The sequence below is a fragment of the Larus michahellis genome, chromosome 4 (genome assembly GCF_964199755.1).
Source record: "Larus michahellis chromosome 4, bLarMic1.1, whole genome shotgun sequence".
Taxonomy (NCBI): domain Eukaryota; kingdom Metazoa; phylum Chordata; class Aves; order Charadriiformes; family Laridae; genus Larus; species Larus michahellis.
Window position 1 is genome coordinate 89,114,058 of NC_133899.1, and position 16,428 is coordinate 89,130,485.

General features: G+C 40.3%; 1 protein-coding gene across 6 annotated transcripts in view; it reads right to left on the minus strand.

Moving 5' to 3' along the window:
- Window positions 1-16,428, minus strand: part of NELL1 (neural EGFL like 1) — a 293,578-nt gene that overhangs the window by 53,227 nt on the left and 223,923 nt on the right. For all 6 annotated transcript variants that reach the window (XM_074586318.1, XM_074586317.1, XM_074586314.1 and 3 more), the window contains exon 15: window positions 15,034-15,129. In XM_074586318.1, coding sequence (XP_074442419.1) covers window positions 15,034-15,129 — 96 coding nt within the window. The remainder of the gene's footprint in view (window positions 1-15,033; window positions 15,130-16,428) is intronic.

Sequence of the window (16,428 nt, forward strand, 5' to 3'; positions counted from 1 at the left end):
TGAATTTAGCATTCATAAAAAATCACATTAAATGCAATGAAGTGAGGTGTCTTCCACTTTTCTACAAAAGTCAACACAGTAGCAATGTCAACAGTATTACATTTCCCACTTTGGATGTTCCTTCTCCCTGGAAGACTTTCCTCCAAAGGAGCATTTGCAATTTATTTTTACAGTGAGTCAGTTCACTGTTGAAACTATTCAGCAAATGGACTAAGTGTAAGAGACAGACTGTAAATTCCCTGACGAGGGGCACAAGGCCCTTCAAGCCTTCGGTGGAACGCCTCAAACACTCGCAAGGAAACAAATAATGCAGGCCTGGCCTTCAAAGAACTGATAAGGCTAACACTTCTGGCGCCTGAAAGCATGGGAGAACTGTCTTGTGAAGAAAAGATAGTTCTACCACTCGTGTGGTGAGCTTGCTAGTTCTCTGTTCTAGAGGCCATTGTGTCCAATGAGTGACCTTTGCTTCATTATCCATCAAATGCATATGAAAGCGCACACCGCTGCATATGCTAATGAAGATTATAAAGATCATACTAAACATGTGGCACTCATCCCTCCACCCAAATCATTCTACATGTCATCTGGGAGAAGGGAGAAACCTGAGACAAGGCTATCCTCGGCAAGGGCGATGGACCCTGCTAATTCAGCAAACATAAAAGGGGAAAATAAGTGCCCCTGAAGAGGGAACAAAGAAGAAACAAAAGACGACCATGTCTGGGAAGATTCTTCCCAGGAAAGAAGACTGTACCTGTGAAGATTTTTCCAAGAAAGAAGATTATGCCTGGGAAGATTCCCTGAAAAAGACGTTGGAACCAGGACCAGTGATCTCTTTATCTCTATCTTTTTCTCTGTCTTTTCTTTTCTCTATCCCTCAGTTTCTCTTTTCTCTTAGAATTGTTAAGTAACAGTTAGAGTTGTTAAGTAACGACCTTAAGTACCGCTTGCAATAAGTTGTCCTATACCTCTTGTTCAGTATATATGCACCATAGGTGATGCATACCTCACCATTTGCCATAATTTGTTATATACCTAACCAATTATCGTGGACTTGTTAAGACCTACACTAATAATTTTGGTAAGCTAATAAATGTTTCTATATGGACCTTGAGATTTATCTCACCTTAGTCCATGCCGTTGGGAATTTACGCATCTGAAGTCACTCACCCCCCCAGCTCTTTCCTAAGAGTGGGACGTGACAAGAAGCGACCAATTTCATTCTGCTGATTGTAACAAGAAGATATAATAATGGATTTAACGCACCAGCTAATTTCTTTAATACCCAGTAAGAAACACTTAGGAAAACCTACAACTTTAACAGAGAGATAGGTCTTGTGGCAGCTGAACAAGTGAGTAATGGGCTATCTCCTTCTTACGTAATTTTGTATTTAATTCTTTTTACATTTGTAAACTATATACCATGGGAGGATCTGAAAATATCCCCCACAGTCAAATCAGTGAGATAGACATTAGATATCATGAAATTCTGGTTATTATTGATCAGATTCTCTATCCTCAGTGACCTACCACCATCCATCTACACGTGCAACTTACTTTGATCTTACTCAGTAACGAACACACCTCATAAAGCCTGCTGAGAAAAGATGGGGGCAGGGGAGACACACCAAAAAAAAAATAAAAATCAAAGCTCTCTTCAAAAAAGAAACATATGACTCAGTTATCTCAAAAGGGAGGCCTTAGGAATAGCTAGGCATTATCACACTGTATCTGACTCCCCAGCCTATAAATGATTAATGGGGCCACTGAGGGAGTTGTTATTGCTATCAGCTCACGCATCTTTCAAACTGCATCAGCTGTGAGCTCCATAAAAGTTGAAGGAGAAGTAAGATTTCAGATGAGAAAATGGAAGAAAATTTCTGAAGTATGAATTAAACCTCTACTTTCGCCACGCAGTTAACAGAAAGAATTTAAAAGTTCTGTGTTGGACATTCCAAGGGTAAGAAAAAAAAACATTTACAGGTGGGGGACAGAAAGATAGGATTTAGCAGACGCTAATTCATTCATTTTGGGCAGACTGATAAACTTTCCAGAGCTAGGGCTGTCACAAGAGGTGGACAGGACAGCTGCTGTAGAAAGCGACAGCGTGAGTATTTGGCAGAAAAAAAGAAACTGTCTTGTCACACTACTCAACTTACTTTCTGCAGGGGCTGACAGCTCATGGGACATTTTTTACTCAGCCTATGGTAAAGAGAAAAAAACCAACCAAACAAAAAAAAACCCAGAGAAAGCACTCGGTCTCTTTCTAGGAATCATAATCACAAAGAATTGCCAGAGAGAATTTTTTCCTTACATAACTTACATTACTAATAGTTAAACATCTCTCCCATACGGTAGTACCAGCTGTGCTCCAAAGCATCGAATGGGAAGCTAGGAGATCTTCATAAAACACCTCTTCATTGGAATTCAGTCTTCTTAAGTGGTCATGTAAGCACATAAAATACATGTCCTGGCCATACCTTCTGACTGATCAACAGCAGCCCAGTTTCGATGTTCTGGTAACACTCAAGAACAACCAGACTTCCTCGTGGCTACAAAGCTATTTCACACTTCCGAGCCTGAAAACTTGCATTGGCTTTCAAGGTCAATGGCTCAACTGCAAAAGGAAGGACAGACCCACCTGGCTACTTGTTAAAATACTATCTTGAAAATGAGAACAATCTATTTAATCTCTCTTAAACCAAGGAGTACCTACACAGCCCAAGTCGTCAAAAAACCAGCAGGCTATTATAAAGAAGCTGGGTGGCTCCAGCACATGCAAGGGTGATGCATGGGATCCTAAGCAGAGTTTGAGCACCCCTCTGCTCTTCTCAGCTCAAAGAGCCCCACTGCCTACCAGCTTTACAATAAGAAGATGCGGTAGGTGTGCAAGAACCTATGACTGCCCCTGGTGAACTGTGCCGTCCGGATCAGAGATATCACTACTTCCAAGACAGTGCAACGAGAAGGACGGTGGATGAGTTGAGCTCATCCTCACACACCTACACACTTGTACTCCACCTAAGAGTCATTCACATTTAAAACCATGTAATTACCATCAAAAGCTGTAAGGATCTGTAACCTATCACAGAAACGTAGCCATCTCTGAAGTTAAGGCACGGTGCCACTCCATGCCAGACAGCTATTTCAAATGAGTAATTTTCCTGACCGACATTGGTAAAGAAGGCAGAATGTGATTACCTGAGCTGAAATAGGATACTGGTTCAACTGGATCTTTAATGAACAGAAGTGTTTAGGGCTTTCATTTCATGTCTCATTCAAAAGATAAATGAGTACCATTCCAAAGATTAGATTGCCAGCTACAGAGAATGTCTCTTCAGAAAAAAAACGAGTAAGAAAGGGGATTTCACTCTTTCACTAAAACCGACACCATTTACGTTTGTCTCTGAAATGACTGATCTACTTAGTAGATATTACATGTTGAAAGAAATAATTCAGATGTTACATAGCTTAAGTAGTAAAAAACTCCAGCTATTGAACTGCCAGGATTGCTAAATCAGAGGTTCTCTTTTTAAGAGCAAAAAATGATTGATGTATTTAGGAAAAACTCTATTTCTGCAAATGTGAAGGACTGAACAGATTTTTATCATGGCATTATAAAAAGTTTGAAAATAACTTTGACACATAGTTGCTTGAGTTTGAGTATCACTGCTATTTTAAAGCTACTTCAATCATAAGGGAACTAGTGAAGAAAACATTCAATCAGAACAATCCAAGTTGCTTTTATGCTTCCTATGTACCTTACATTAAGCACAGTATTATTTTAACATCTTGCATGTTAAAAGACATGGCATGAACAAGGCAGGCATGAACAAAAGCCTATCCAAAGCAGCAGGAACCTGCACAGTGAGTGAGCGAACCCTGAATCTAGAATAGGCTTTAATGCCCCACTTTCTAGGATATAGGTTCATAGGCCCTTTTCACACCCAACAGGTATTACTCTATTGAATTTTTGGAATTTCACTGGGCATGATATGGTGGATTATCCAGAAGAAAGTACACTGTGAAAGGTAGTCTTCGGGTACCTCATGTACTTCCTACAGCAGAACAGACACATCACTATCAAACAGACTACAGACAATAAAAATGTTTCGCCTGATACAGAAAAAGCTTTGGAAGGGGAAAAGAAAGTTTGTTAAGGTTCCCTATCAGCAAAACTTCTTATTTCATTTCTTCTCTGTACATACACAAGTACATTCCTAAAGGAAAACTTGTTTTCTTGAGTCCACACACTGACTTTAATTCAGCAGACTTTGCAAAAAGCTACCTCCTTCTGTTGTAAGCTTTTTTTCACTGTAGTGTTGTATAACAACCACGCAATTCTGCAGTCTTCCCGGGGCAAACTGTTGAAAACCATGGGTGTTAGTCTTACAAAAACAGATACTCAAAAGGACTGAAATTCAACAAAATTGTAGATGTTACATAGGCTACCTCAGTTAATAAAGAAAGGATGATACTCCCTTCAACAAGGGGTTAATTCACATTTTCACCCTGACTCCTAAAGCAAAATAATTTGATTACTTATCCTCATTGCACATAAGCGGCAATCTACATAAATCACGTGAGAGAGAAAGTTATTTATGCCATTTTATTCACCTTCCAAGGATTACATGAACGGGGACACGATCTCTTCCTCTGAGTGTCAGCCCAAAGAAAGCAAGCGGAGGTGGCCATTGCTTTTCTGGTGATGAATTCCTACCAACACGGGAAAAGATCTTGCTGGCTACACCTGCTTGTTTCTCCTGTTGCATGACTTCCATCATCTTAAAGTGTTCTTCTCATGCCACAATTTTTCAGGGGGGAAAAAAAAAAATCTTAAGTTAAAAAAGAAAAAATGCAGGAAAACTGACTTTTTGTCAGAATTAAATACACAATAATCTCTACAACTTCAGCTTGGTTTTTTCGCTCCATTCCTTTCACTTGTCACATAATTTCTCTAAAGAAATTGTTTTCTGATGCTAGTTCTGATGACTGAGGCACATCTTCTCTCACAACACCTTGATTAACTTCAGTGAGATCACTCGTGAAATATGTTAGCATTCACTGTATTAAACTTCAGCAGAAATGGGGCTCTATACAGTAAAATTCTCAAAGTTGGACAAATTTTCTGAAAAGACTGAATTCTCTACCCAGTTTGAATAGGCTCTTACTCCTGGATTAGCTAGTTAGACTTGTATCATAGATCAAGGGCTTAAACATGGCGTATTTATCATTGGTAACTGCAACTAACACAGCTTGCTCCACATAAAAACCCCACTCTAAATGCTCTTTTATTCCACTAGAGCCATTTATTTTTCATTTCACCTAATTCAATTGTACCAGATCCCAAGGCTTTCACTCAGGTGGAATTCCCACTGAAACCAAGAGGATTTCTGTCTTAATGTGAGTACCTCTCTGCACCTGCGCTGCACGTCTCGAGTTATGTTTCTAGGTTATCAGCAAATTTAAATACTCATGGTTGATTCTCCAGTCCAGAGCCGGCTATTAGTAGGAAAAAGGAAGGTGACAAAGAGCTCATTAAACTCAGTAATGTCCCCTAAATACTGCCTGTAGTTGGACAGACTGAGGTAGTTTTTATTTAATATTTAGTTAGTCCACTCCCTGTTCTGATATTTCTCCTTTCAAATATTCTATTTTTCACTGATGTAGGCATCTGCCTGGAAGAACCAAAAAAGGGGGTCAGAATGTCCTGACAAACTAGGTTACAACATTAGCATTACTGAACTGCACTCAAGGCAGAATCGTTGAGTTTTTTTAAATTAACCATAGTAAAATGAGAGACATGGCTTGTAGTTAAGTCATCATCAAGTCGGTATTTTAAAGCAACTGTCTTTTCTGTACAGCTCAGCACATCACAAGAAACGCTTCATATACGGAAACTTCTTAGCTGCAAAATGGAAATTTCATTACTATATGAATATATCTATTTGCTCAAATATAAATATTTGCTCACATTTTTGAGTGCTTTGTAGTTCTCTGTTTTCTTTAATATAATTCAAGTGGTGATTCTGCCACTTGAAATAAATTTAAATCCCATTGCCTGGTCCTCAGAATCCAAGAGGAAACTGAAGCAGACACGACTGCACAGAAGCTGTGGGAGATGATCCTGGTGATAAACTGGATGAACGCTTAGTCAGGGACAGAGCACTTTAAGAAAAGGCCAAAGCAACGTGGTCTCCAGCAGGGAACAAATTCCAACACCTCAGTTTGAGCAATGCTTTTGCACAGAATTCTGCTATGTAGGCTGAGGCCTATAGGAAGTCCAGAGGGAATATGGGGCTTTTATATTTACAGCTTAGACTAGTTTACCTGTATCTTTCTAAACATGATGTTCCTCCTGTACTACATGATTAGAACTTATGGATGAATAAACATCTAACAAACAATCTAACACTGTGTATAACAGCAGCTGAAACAAACAAAGAAAAAAGGAATAAACAAACCTCCCTTCCCCCAGTGACTTCCAAGTACTAAGTAGGGGGCAAAGAGATGCCCTAACAATTTTTACCTGTTTAGCTAAAATAGCCTATGTTGCTCGCAGAACGCTTTTCTCTCACCTCGGAAAGACAGGCACCTCCGTTTTGCCTGTGAATACTGTCCTCACCCCCTGCGCCGTGCTCTGCATCTTCCAGGCACATTATGGGAAAAAACCCTACAAGCATCCCTCCGTTCACATAGTTACATTCAACCCAAGGAAAAGCACCGTATCCTTTCGCCATGCATCTCTTCGGCACCGAAAGAGTTGTTCTCCTTCACAAAGGCGTGCCGCTCTGTGACAGCGCCCAAGAATGTAAGGTGGAACTCCAGGAGTGTTATCTTTGCTGAGAGGCTCCCCAAGGAGCAGGACGTGCAGCCAGCCCAGCACCAGGGAAACACAAGGACTCTCACTCAACTTCTCCCTTCACTTTGCTCTGGAAGTTACTCCAAGCCAGACAACAGCTGGCTGACTCCACTGGTGGCCACATACAGCTAGCGACATCGGGAATGGGGACACAGGGGGCTCACAGAACACGTTTGGGAGAAGGATGCTTGCAGAGACACTCCAACTGGTACAGCTCCTGTGAGCATTCATAAAACGGAGCTCTTGCACTCCAACATCTTCTTAAACTTCACAGAGTTTACGGAGCCTTGTTCTGTGAAGGGCCTTTTGAAAGTTCAACTCAACTGTGGCAGTGGACGCTTCTCATGTAGAACTTGACTGAACCAATCGCTAAATCCTGATGCAGTAAAGAGCCATGTTGCTTTCAAGTGGTTCTATGAAAGCTATGTTTATTAGTTCTCAGTAATAAAAATGTCGATTTTTAATATAAATTCAATCAGTTCACCCCACACTGCTACAAGGACCACCCATCCCTAATTTCAAGACAATTGCTAATAACCTTTTAAAAGACTGAACATGGGTTACTATCCAACACCTTGGCAGGGTACCTGAATCTACATGAGAGGGCATAATTTTGTTTGGAGTTTCTCCCTCTGTTAATTGCTTCTTTATCACTGGAGGTCTAGGTGAGCCATCAGTCTCCTCCTCAATGTCACCACTCTTTCCTTTCCTTACAAAGCACTTACTGTCATTTTCTTTTTAGATTTTTCATTGCCCACTTTTCAGCAAGGAATAGAGAGTGAAGGAGTCAAATCTATTGCTCCATTACAAAAGGAAGATGCAAAGCCACTGACTTCATGAAATCACACCCATTCATTTCTTTAAATATCACATATATTTTCATTTCACTACTAAGGTAACTAAGGAATAATAAAACATAGCAACTATTTTTGTAAGCTCTATAATAAGTTCTATCGTGGGTCTTCACAAGATATTTTTCTTAATGTTTAAGGCAAGAGAATAAAGATTTTCGAATCTGGGTTTGGAACTTACATGCGTTATAAAGTTCGATCAACAGAAATTACCTCTTGATTACATTGTTTTGCATGAATCTAAATACAAATTAAATGTCATCTAGCTAAATCTTGTATTTATCTTGTATAGATAAAACTGCATCCTTCAGCAATATTTGACATGTCCAACTGGCATATAGCCATTGGTCAGGGTGAATAAAACAGGCTTTGAGTGGAGAAATTAAAAGTGAAGGAACCTAGAATAGCGGGCATAATCCCAGCCACGATAAGCGTATGATACTGTCCAATTTCTAAGTGCAAGCTTTGGGGACTAAAGAAAAAAAAAAAAAACAAACCAAAACAAAAACCCAAACAAAACCCCACCAAAATCCAAACCCAGTGTCTGCTTAGTTTTTCCCACCTTTTAAAAATAAATTTTTACAGTATATGAAGCAGTGTAAGCACTACAAAACCGAGTCCAGTCTCCTCATGCTATGCTCAGCTGGGGGGGGACGAATGGTGTTCTTGGTCCAGGCAATTTCACTTTTCTTTGGCTTGTCATTGTGAGATAGAGCAACTTTTTCCTTCCACTGAGAGTTATTTGTTGATTTGCAGACAGATGTCCCCTTGATCCTCAGAGACGGTCTTAATCAGATTTTTCTAGCAGATATTCTTTGATCTATTCCCTGATATCTTTACAAATGACAGCTTTGTTTCTTCTATCACATTAAGATATCACCCCTTGCCATTCTGCGATAAGCACCACTGGGGCAAATGCTGTAAACAGCTTGGCAGCAAATGGAGCAGGATAACCTCAGCCACCTGGAGCATCTGCCTTCTCTGGATCCGTCACACCCTCAGGAGTGTCACATCAACCACAATCACCGTTCGCTGTAATAACCATCTTCACTTCAGCCCTCTTATCTGGCACTACACTGGCTTTGCCTCACCTTGAAATGAGAGGCTTTAGAAAGAATCTCATGCAAAGCCTTGTGCCCACAGCTGCACAGCTGGTTTGTTTCCCAAAATAAACCTTGCTTCGGATTTTACAAAAGATCTCAGATAGGGAAAGGTAGGGAGTTTTGACATTTAGCTTACCATACTCACTGAAAAATCTCTTTCTTTGCTTTGCTTTAGGTTTGCTTATTTTTTTTAAGCTAAGTTCCTCAACTGAAATGTCTTTGATAGCTACACACCTAAAGATTGATCCAGCTCAGGAATAAAAGAAATAGCATATGGAAGTACAATCCACACTTTTTCTTCTTTTCTATCTCCAGGGTCCAAAGGAATACAGACTGTAGGGAGATTTAACCAAAGAACTGCAGAAGACAATATACTCCAGAAGAAGCAATTTAAGAGATGAGTACACAAAGTAGCATGCAACTTCTTAGACAATAACTCCAGATACTGCCAACTATTACGAAACAAATCAGCTAAAGGCCTCCTCATTTTCACGGAGTATACATGACATAGCCAATTTCAAGATAGCAACATTTCATTGCACACCTGTGGTATCTGTGACTGCACTGAAGAATCCATATGTAACTAATGCATCACTGCAAGTGTTGATTTGTTTGGGTTTTTTTCATACTCTCAATACAATTATTGGGATTCAAAGCACATTCCTCAGCCATGGTACGCACTGAAAAATGACCTCTCACCCCAATATCAGACAATCTTTTGTACACAGTCCAAAACAACAGAAAGAATAACGCCAGTAATTATCACATCCTGATGCTTCACTTACCCTTGCTTCTGACTGTTCACAATCAGCTGGTAACTCTTTGACAGCATTCTATCATTCTGTGAGAAATAAACATGTAGCTACCACAAAAATATTGACACCTCTGATTTCCAGCCTACACAATGTCATCCTAATCTACCAGAATCCTGTTCCCCATTCATTGTGTACCAGCTCAGACAGTAGACTTCACGAGCCAGGGGAGCAAAGACGTTGTGCAATTGTTTTGAATCTCCTTTGAAGGCGATGCCCCACCACTGCCAAAAGCCTTCCTGGAGCTTCACAAAAAATATTGCAAAAAAAAAAAAAAAAAGAAAAAAAAAAGATATATATATTCCCTAACCAGGGACCCACTGCCTCAAATCCTCCTGCCGTTTTCCTGCTCATTGACCAAAGTTATAATTTGCACAGACAGATATTGTAACTAACTCCCTTAGTTGAAATCTCTGCCACCACTGGTCACCATCCCAGACAGAAGTTGGTCTGTATTTCTCAGGCCCATGCACAGGACTCTACCACATGCAGGGAGGTGCTCAAAGAATGCCTGCAATTTCTAGGCACTCAATCATCCGTTCACTCCTGCCTTTGATATTGTTGATTGCCCCGTCTATCTCATCCTCACCACTTCATCAGTGACAGTAGTGACTAACATTCCACAAATACAGAACAACAGCAAACCCTGTTTACAAAACCAGCATTAAAACTCCACTGACCCATGGCTCCTCCACAGAGAGAGAAAAGCAGCTCAAGGAATTATGGGATTTGGGTTTTTTCAATGTTGCAAAAATATGAGGTGGAGAAAACATCACTGGATGGAAAATCAGGGCATTTAAGTCCATGCTGACAACAACTCCCTGGAGTACCATGTTTGCATTCCTCTCTGCACACCAAATTGTCTCTCGGAAGCCTTTAACGGGGGTCCCTGCCAAGGATGCACCTGGGCTTGAGCCAACAGCGTTACACGCAGTTAAGGATGCGTCTCTCCAGCTCAGCCGTCAGGCACGGACATGCTGGAACCATACAGCAATGTCAGCAAAAATTCCAACATAAAAGCTTTCCAGCACAGGTATCACAACTGTATTAAATATGATCGCAAATGGTAATGATCACAGAGATCATTGATTTCAGCCCTGGCCAGCTAATCACAAAACAAACGAACTGATCAGAAGATAGCATCAGATCTTAAATAGAAAACGATAAAAATTCTGTACGAAGCACCAAGCACATAAAGAAACAGCATTATAAAGAATGGATGGAAGGAGGAATTACTTGACAGTATCCCTGGATATCAATTTGCAGTTCACCTTCAAAAAGAAATGGCAGCCCCACAGCCGTTACCATGATTCCTCATTTCAGGCAAAGCAACTGGCAAGAGCTAATTCTTCTTAGTCGCATGTTGAATTATGTATTTGTACATAAGCCTTAAATGTGTATTTTAATTTCACCTGAGTAAATTACCAACATAAATCCTACCCCTCTCAAATATCTCTGAATTTTTAATTAACCTAATATCATCATTTCAGCCAGGCAGTCAGAAACGATGAGTAACATACAATTCATATTCAGAAATAAACGCACCTGCTTTTCAACAACATTTCTAATTTCTGGTTCATTTTCCCCTTTACGTGATGTTGAAGCCAATTTGGGTCACACTGTTTTTAGCCAGTGACGAGTCCTTTCAGCTCGCAAATAATGTATAAGGAATTGCTGTGTTGTCGGTTTGAAGGACATTTTTAAATGCACCGTGGCGAATAGAATACATTACCAAAACACATCATTTTACTTCTGATATGCATCAGTTCACCACGAGCTTCCATCAGACAAGGTTCTACCAGGATCATTTAAGCTTTGATTTAAAGTGATGTCCCACCATTTCACCATCTTTGGTCTGTGTCATAATGATTGAGGGAGTGCTACCCTATGTTTAATATAACAAAGAGCTTCTTTCTAACATTACAGACAACAGGGAAAAAAACCCAAACGAGCATGGTTTTTGAACACTTCAGACGTCCTCTAAAAACACTGCAGCAAACTGCAATGATACTATGAGGGAGGTCTTTACTGAACGGCCCCCTCTTCCTGACAGCACTGCATCTTTGAGGAGCAAGCAGGTAAGCAAAGGGAAACCTGCTTCCAGGGTGTTCCTCACCTCTCTACTCTGAACATCTAGTTTTTCCAGGACATGCACCTTCAGCTGGCTGAAGGTGTTCTCACATGGATCCGATACGCACTTAGCCACTGAAATATGCATAGGACATAAGGTATATCTGCTGAAGTTTTCAAACCCTCTGCCACAAAAAAATGTGACAACTTCTCATATGCAAAGCCTTAATCATTTTCAAACCAGTCTGCACATCAGGTTTCTCAAAGTCACCATAATTAACTTGACTTGAAGCATACTGGTAAGTCCTATACATCTCCAAAGAAAAAAATAAACTTCCTTCTGGTTCAAGTCGTATAGATTTTATACACAGAAGCTAGCTCCTTCTGACATCTACCTCTAAATTTCTTGATATAATGAGAGTACCATACCTGCCATGTTTCCTTTCCTTGCTGTGCTAACTCATATTTTAGATCAAAACAATACAAAAGACTTGAAAAACACAGGAGTCAACAATGGTTATGTCATCCACTTATCAATTTTAAACCACCACTTCAACAGTTTAAAGACTCCGTGTTCTAGTTATGAAAGTCCCTTTACAGCTGTAACACAAAAGATAGTTTTCAGATTCATGGGTGAGAGAAACAGAGGCGGTCGAGCTGAAAGCTGGCCGAAAGGCAGCGGCTCCTGAGTAGGCAGGGCACCTTTGGGCAATCACAGAATCATAGAACGGTTTGGGTTGGAAAGGACCTTTTAAAGATCATCTAGTTCAACCCGCCTGCCATAGGCAGGGACATCTTCCACTAGATCAGGTTGCTCAGAGCCCCGTCCAACCTGACCTTGAATGTTTCCGTGAATGGGACATCTACCATCTCTCTGGGCAACCTGTGCCAGTGTCTCACCACCCTCAACATAAAACATTTCTTCCTTCTATCTAGTCTGCTGGCCACGCTTCTTTTGATACAGACCACAATACACTTGTCTTTCTGGGCTGAGAGTGCACGTTGTCGGCTCATGTCCAGCTTTTCATCCACCAATAGCCCCAAGTCCTTCTCCTCAGGGCTGCTCTCAATCCTTCATCCTGCAGCCTGCACTGATACCAGGGGTTGCCCCGACCCAGGTGTAGCACCCTGGACTTGGCCTTGTTGAACCTCATGAGGTTCACATGGGCCCACTTCTTGAGCTTATCCAGATCCCTCTAGATGACATCCTGTCCTTCAGGGGTGTCAACTGTACCACTTAGCTTAGTGTCATCCACAAACTTGCTGAAGGTGCACTTGGTCCCACTGTCTACGTGAAGATATTAAACAGCAACAGTCCTATGCAGACTCCTGAGGGATACCACTTGTCACCAGTCTCCATCTGGATATTGAGACCTTGACCACTGCCCTCTGGATGCGACTATCCGCCCAATTCCTCATCCACCAAACAGTCTACCCATAAAATCCATCTCTCTCCAATTTAGAGAGAAAGGTGTGGTTGGCGGACTGTGGCAAAGGCCTTACCAAAGCCCAGAGAGATGACATCCATAGCTCTTCCCTTGTCCACTGATACAGTCACTGCATCATTGAAGGCCACTACGTTGGTCAGGCAGGACCTGCCGTCGGTGGCTGTCTCAAATCACCTCCCTGTCCTCCAAGAGCCTTAGCATAGCTGCTAGGAGGATCTGTTCCATGATCTTCCCAGGCACAGAGGTGAGGCTGACACAGTTCCCAGGGTCCTCCTTTCTACCCTTTTTAAAAATGGGTTGCAATGCTTCCCTTTTTCCAGTCACTGGGGACTTCACTTGACTGCCATAACTTTTCAAATATCATGAAGAATGGCTTTGGAACTGCATCAGCCAGTTCCCTCTGGACTCTGGGATGCACCTTGTCAGATACTGGTTTTGCAGTACCTTATTTTCACATGCATAGGACACATCTCAGGTATCCTGCAACCCTCTGAAAGTACTGTTTCCTCTGAATAACAAAAATTAAGGAAAGAAATGAGCAAACTATACATGGGAGAGGGTAAATAGCAGGATTAGAGGCTGGGGAGCTATGGTACGTGACGGGCTCTAGGGCAGGTACTTCTTGTATTACTTCCCCCCGTGTACTACCAGTACTTACTGCTGAACGTCAAGAGGCTTGGGAGCTTATTTCTATTTAAAAGACTACAAAAGACCACAAAGACTACAGGCAAAAAAAATAACGCAGTACTTAAATTTATTCTATATGAAAATATTAACGTCCTAGTTCATTCCCAAATAATTAGAAACAAAGCTGACAACTAGGAACTATGGGATTTCAGTATGCAGTGATTTGAGCACAGCCATAAAAAGCTTTAGCAGTTTTCAGAAGCTACTCAAAACAGCTTTGTTGATGACTGAGCTTAAATTACTTTGTATGATAGCAGAACAGCAATGTGCTAAACAGACACTGCTACACACGCATTATTGAATAATTTCCGGGTAACAAGTGGTTCCAGTGATTTAACTTATCCTTTAGCAGTTTTTTCTTGGGTTTGTTTTTTTTTCTTCCTTAAAAAAACCTCATCAATTATAATCTCATCCATCATGCAACCTGTGTTAACAACCCACTTTATTTCCACCAGTAAAGGCAAGTGCAAAAAGGTTTATTAACAAACACGCAATGCAAAAAACTCTAGCATTGAGTTATTTAAGTGAAATACAACCTTAATAGATGACAACCAAAATAAAATCCCAAATCTGCTGTATAAAGAATCTAATGAGAGTCCTACATGGAATTCTGTAAGATCCCTTCCTGCTTATTTAAGGTAGACAAGGAACAAGATCTTTGTGAAATGAACAGAAAGGTGGGCCTATGACACCGTCAGAAGCAAAACTTCAAATGCAAAGAAAATCTGGGAAAAGGCAGGATCAAATCGTCACTAGTAAGATATATTTGCATAGGCTGCGATTCTGTGAAATTTGGTGGCCTCAGTGACTTGGAAACAAATCACATTTTAAGAATTCAATAACTTCAAGTGAAAAGCAAGCATCCAAATTCTGGTCTAATTTGCAGAACATTCAGAAAAAGCAGGTGACCTTGATCTTGCACCACAGGAAATAGGTGGAGTAAATATTTTTCATTTGCCTTCCCCTCTAATTAACTAAAAAGCGTCCACTGGAAGCAAAAGCAGATACATCCCTGATTGTCTAAAATTTTCCATGTTTAATTTCAGACTAGCTTTCAGTTAGGAAAAGGCAGCTATGGAACACTCATATCTTCAATGACGAGAGAACATCAAGCAGAATGAAAGAATGGAAAGTAATTATTTCTTAATTTAGCATATCATATTTCTCATTACCAATGAAGAAGGTGTTTCAGTAAAGCTTTACCTTTCTCACAATGACTTCCTGTGAATCCAGAAGGGCAGACACATTTGTTAGGCGCTACACAAGTTCCACCATATCTGCACCCCTCTTCACAGAATGCTGAAAAACAAAAGGAATATATGGGTACTACTTAATTTTTAAAAAAATTTATTATACATTTGCAAGATATTACGAAAAACACCTAAATTCTAAGCAATTAACAGAATTCAACGTATTAAAATTCAGTCCACCTGCAAACACAAAGAGAAGTAACTCACTTAAATGACATGAGGAAAAATTTCCTATTACACCGTAGGCAAACCACCTCACCAATAAAAGATTAATAACCATCTGGAAGAAGAAGAGAGGGAAAAATACAACGTACAATTTTAATGGGGCTGATCTTCTGTCAATTATATGAGTATCACAATTACAATGCTCTGGCAATCCACAGAAAACAGGCTGGTCAGACGGTGTTAACTACTTTGTTTCTCACTTCTATCAAATACACTTTACTGAAATGTCTCTAGACATAGAGTATTTTCTTATTTTTTTAAGTATAAAGTACATTTTGTGGAATTGAGAAATGAAATAGGGCGAAGTTCATGACTGAAAGCAGAGAAGGGCTCAACCACAAGATCCTCTGCCTCTACTGAAGTGTGATTCTTGGCAGGGTAACGCCCAAGTACTTTAGAAGTGCATTTGTCCAATAACTAAGATTTGAAACAAATGATGGATCTAACACCTTTTCTTGTGGTGGTCCTCTCACTTCGGTTTAGCAGGAAGTCTAGTAACCGTGCAAAAAGTATGTTTGCCGTTTTACATTATTCTTTTTTCTTCCTTTTTGTTGTGCCTGTACAAGGAGGGCAACTGAGGTAAGAGGAGGAAAGGAAATGGCACACATCAGGACGTGATCTATTTTGCACTGTTAACTCAAGTAAGACCTTTGCTAAGACTAAGAGCAGGCCCTACCCACAAGACGCTCTCCTAGATATTTATTGAACTTCACAAGTTACTCAGTGGGTTTCACTGCACTTACGAGGGAAGTTACAATTAATATTTAAACAGCAGCTCTCTGCATCTAAGCTAATAACAGAATTGCAAAGTGTTTCCTGCAAGCTAAAATCACAGATGGAGTGTTGGCAAAGAGATGTTACAAATGCTATGAAAAGGCTTGAAGTGCTAGATAACAGAAGAAATATTTAAGATTTATTTTCCAATGCACTAAAAAGAAAAATAAAGTGAATAAAGTGCTAAGCATTAGAAAGAATCTTTTGCAATTGTTAACCACTTAGAAGCAAAAAACCACATCATCGTATCTCTTGACTGAATTGATAGATGGTTCTGCCTTTCTCTAAATATCTAATTTGTAGCACGTCATACTGTTTTGTGGAAGATAACATGGGGAGAAGAACGCTG